This window comes from Penaeus japonicus, unplaced genomic scaffold, assembly GCF_977035675.1.
Source record: "Penaeus japonicus unplaced genomic scaffold, GWHDUDI00000001_assembly GWHDUDI00000013, whole genome shotgun sequence".
NCBI classification, from domain to species: Eukaryota; Metazoa; Arthropoda; class Malacostraca; order Decapoda; family Penaeidae; genus Penaeus; species Penaeus japonicus.
Genome location: NW_028234415.1, coordinates 37588646 through 37591145, shown reverse-complemented (window position 1 = coordinate 37591145; position 2500 = coordinate 37588646). Strand labels below are relative to the sequence as shown.

Sequence of the window (2500 nt, the reverse complement as noted above, 5' to 3'; positions counted from 1 at the left end):
TCAATAAACGTTTTACGTATTAAATCTTTAGGTAGTTAATCAACTATTGTCGAATCTAGCATTTTCTTATATCTGTAGTAGTTATCCTTTGTCGCAGAAAGGTGAATTTTGAATAGTTTTCAAGGGGATGACAGACACAAACAAGGGAGTTAATGTATACAAAAATATGTAGATTTTACCAGTTGATATTTATCGTAGAAACCTGATTTTAGGCTCATTTGAAGGGAAAGGATTTTATTTAAGTTAATCGTAGAAACTGTTCTATATGGGAATAAAAGGCAACAGCAATGATTCGAAATTAATCGAGATTAAAAAAAGATTTTTCGTTTATGATATAGATAAATATAGTTTCTTTCCACTGATATGCAGTTTCTTGTCTCATGCTTCTCTAACACACAGTAAAACATTAAATTTTCCTTTTTTTCTGAGATATGTGTCAAGTCGAATGGGAAGAATAATATGCCAAATTTACCAACAGATAACAATTAGACAAAAACACCGTATTTTATCATACTAGAAATTAAGAAAAAAAAATCAAACTTCATCCTCATTAACCTAGAGGTGAATGAAAAAAAGACAAAAAAAGTAAAATTAGATAATGTACACTGAATTTCATAATGTTCTCCAAATCATTGTAAATAAAATACAATCTCAAATTATCGTATTGTAAATCGAATACAAGATTAGTTTTAATGAACATCTTTCTTTCTCTCTCACACGCTTGTATAAATGTATATACATATACAGATACATATACATATACACATACATATGCATATACATATACATAAATATAAACTTATACATATACATGTATATATATATATATATATATATATATATATATATATATATATATATATACATATATACATATACATATACATATACATACACACACATACACTTACACATACACATAATCATGCACAACATACACATACATATACATATACATATACATACTGGGATCCAGACAGATCTTGAAACTGTCTTCTCATTTCCAATAAATCTATTTTGTGTATAGTGGGTTGATCTGCCATTTTATTAACACAGAAGAGTATTTTGCAAGTCACACACACACACACACACACACACACACACACACACCATATATAACATATATACACATAATATATATATATACACATAATATATATATATATATATATATATATATATATATAACATATATTATATATATATATATATATATATATATATATATATATATATAATATATATATATATATATATATATATATATAATATATATTATTATATATATATATATATAAATTATATACATATATATATGTATATATATATATATATTATTATATAATATATATATATATATATATATATATATATATGTATGTATATACATATATACATATATATTCATACACACACACATACTCACACACACACGCACACACACATATATACACACGCACACACACACACACACATACACACACACGCACACACACACACACATATGTATATATACACACACACACACACATATGTATATATATATATATATATATTATATATATATATATATATATATATATATATATATATATATATATATATGTTTGTGTGTGTGAGAGAGAGAGAGTAAATTATCTTTATACATTCGAGAAACTATTCCGTATTTAGGGTGGAACTTTGGTATAATTTTTGTTTAATTTCTATAGCAAGTCTATTGCTTTTGTGTGTCCGAGTGTGTCTTGCGGCTTGCTTTATTTTGTTTTATGCTTATCACATCTATTTTTTCGTGATGAAAAATACTAAGAAAAACAAGAAACTTCTATTTATGAAGTATTAAAATCAGCTATATATAAATGATACAGCTGCTGCCTATGCTTCCATCTCAGTACCAAATATAACATTATCTTCACCATGGCTTAATTTAGGGGCCATTTGTAAATTCTTCTTGCATCAATTTCGTTGAATTCTTGTGATAGCACGAATTCTTGTCCATAACCATATGTTTGTTACAGGCGACATTGAGAACCATGTCGGCGTATTGGTGTAGCAGGATGTAACCCACGTGGGTTCTGTCCCCACACATCCACCACAAAGTTGTATTGATGTGCCTCGGGTTGTCCATGCACTCCAGGTTGTACGCCAGAGACAGAGGTAAAGTGCTGTCCCACAGCAAGACGCCCGTATCTGCCAAGACTCGTCTGAAGATGCCATTATAATGCTTAATGTTTTCGGTGCTAAAAGATACCACTTTGGACACGCTGTGATGCACAGTCTGAGGATGAACAGAAGAAATCCCTGTCTAAATACTCTTGAGAGTTTTCACAAAAAATGCCAATAACACTTTGCTCAGGCCCTCAATTACTTTTGTTAAAAGCTACCTACCTGGAGATCATCTTGCATCTTGAAGATAACTGTAGTTTTTTGAGCAAGGTTTCTGAGGACTGGCGTTATGCTTCTCAAGTGGGTTTCGAAGATTCTCCCCGCGGCCTCCACGCCG

General features: G+C 29.5%; 1 protein-coding gene across 6 annotated transcripts in view; it reads right to left on the bottom strand.

Annotated features, from left to right (window-relative positions):
- Positions 1 to 1816: 1816 nt before the first annotated feature.
- The window catches only part of LOC122244719 (uncharacterized), a 26380-nt gene continuing 25696 nt past the window's right edge, over positions 1817 to 2500 (bottom strand). For all 6 annotated transcript variants that reach the window (XM_086543495.1, XM_086543493.1, XM_043002699.2 and 3 more), the window contains 2 exons: positions 2386 to 2500; positions 1817 to 2275 (listed from right to left, as the gene is read on the bottom strand). The exon at positions 2386 to 2500 is cut by the window's right edge and continues 49 nt beyond it. In XM_086543495.1, the coding sequence (XP_086399621.1) occupies positions 1925 to 2275; positions 2386 to 2500 (466 nt within the window). In that variant the 3' untranslated portion in view covers positions 1817 to 1924. The remainder of the gene's footprint in view (positions 2276 to 2385) is intronic.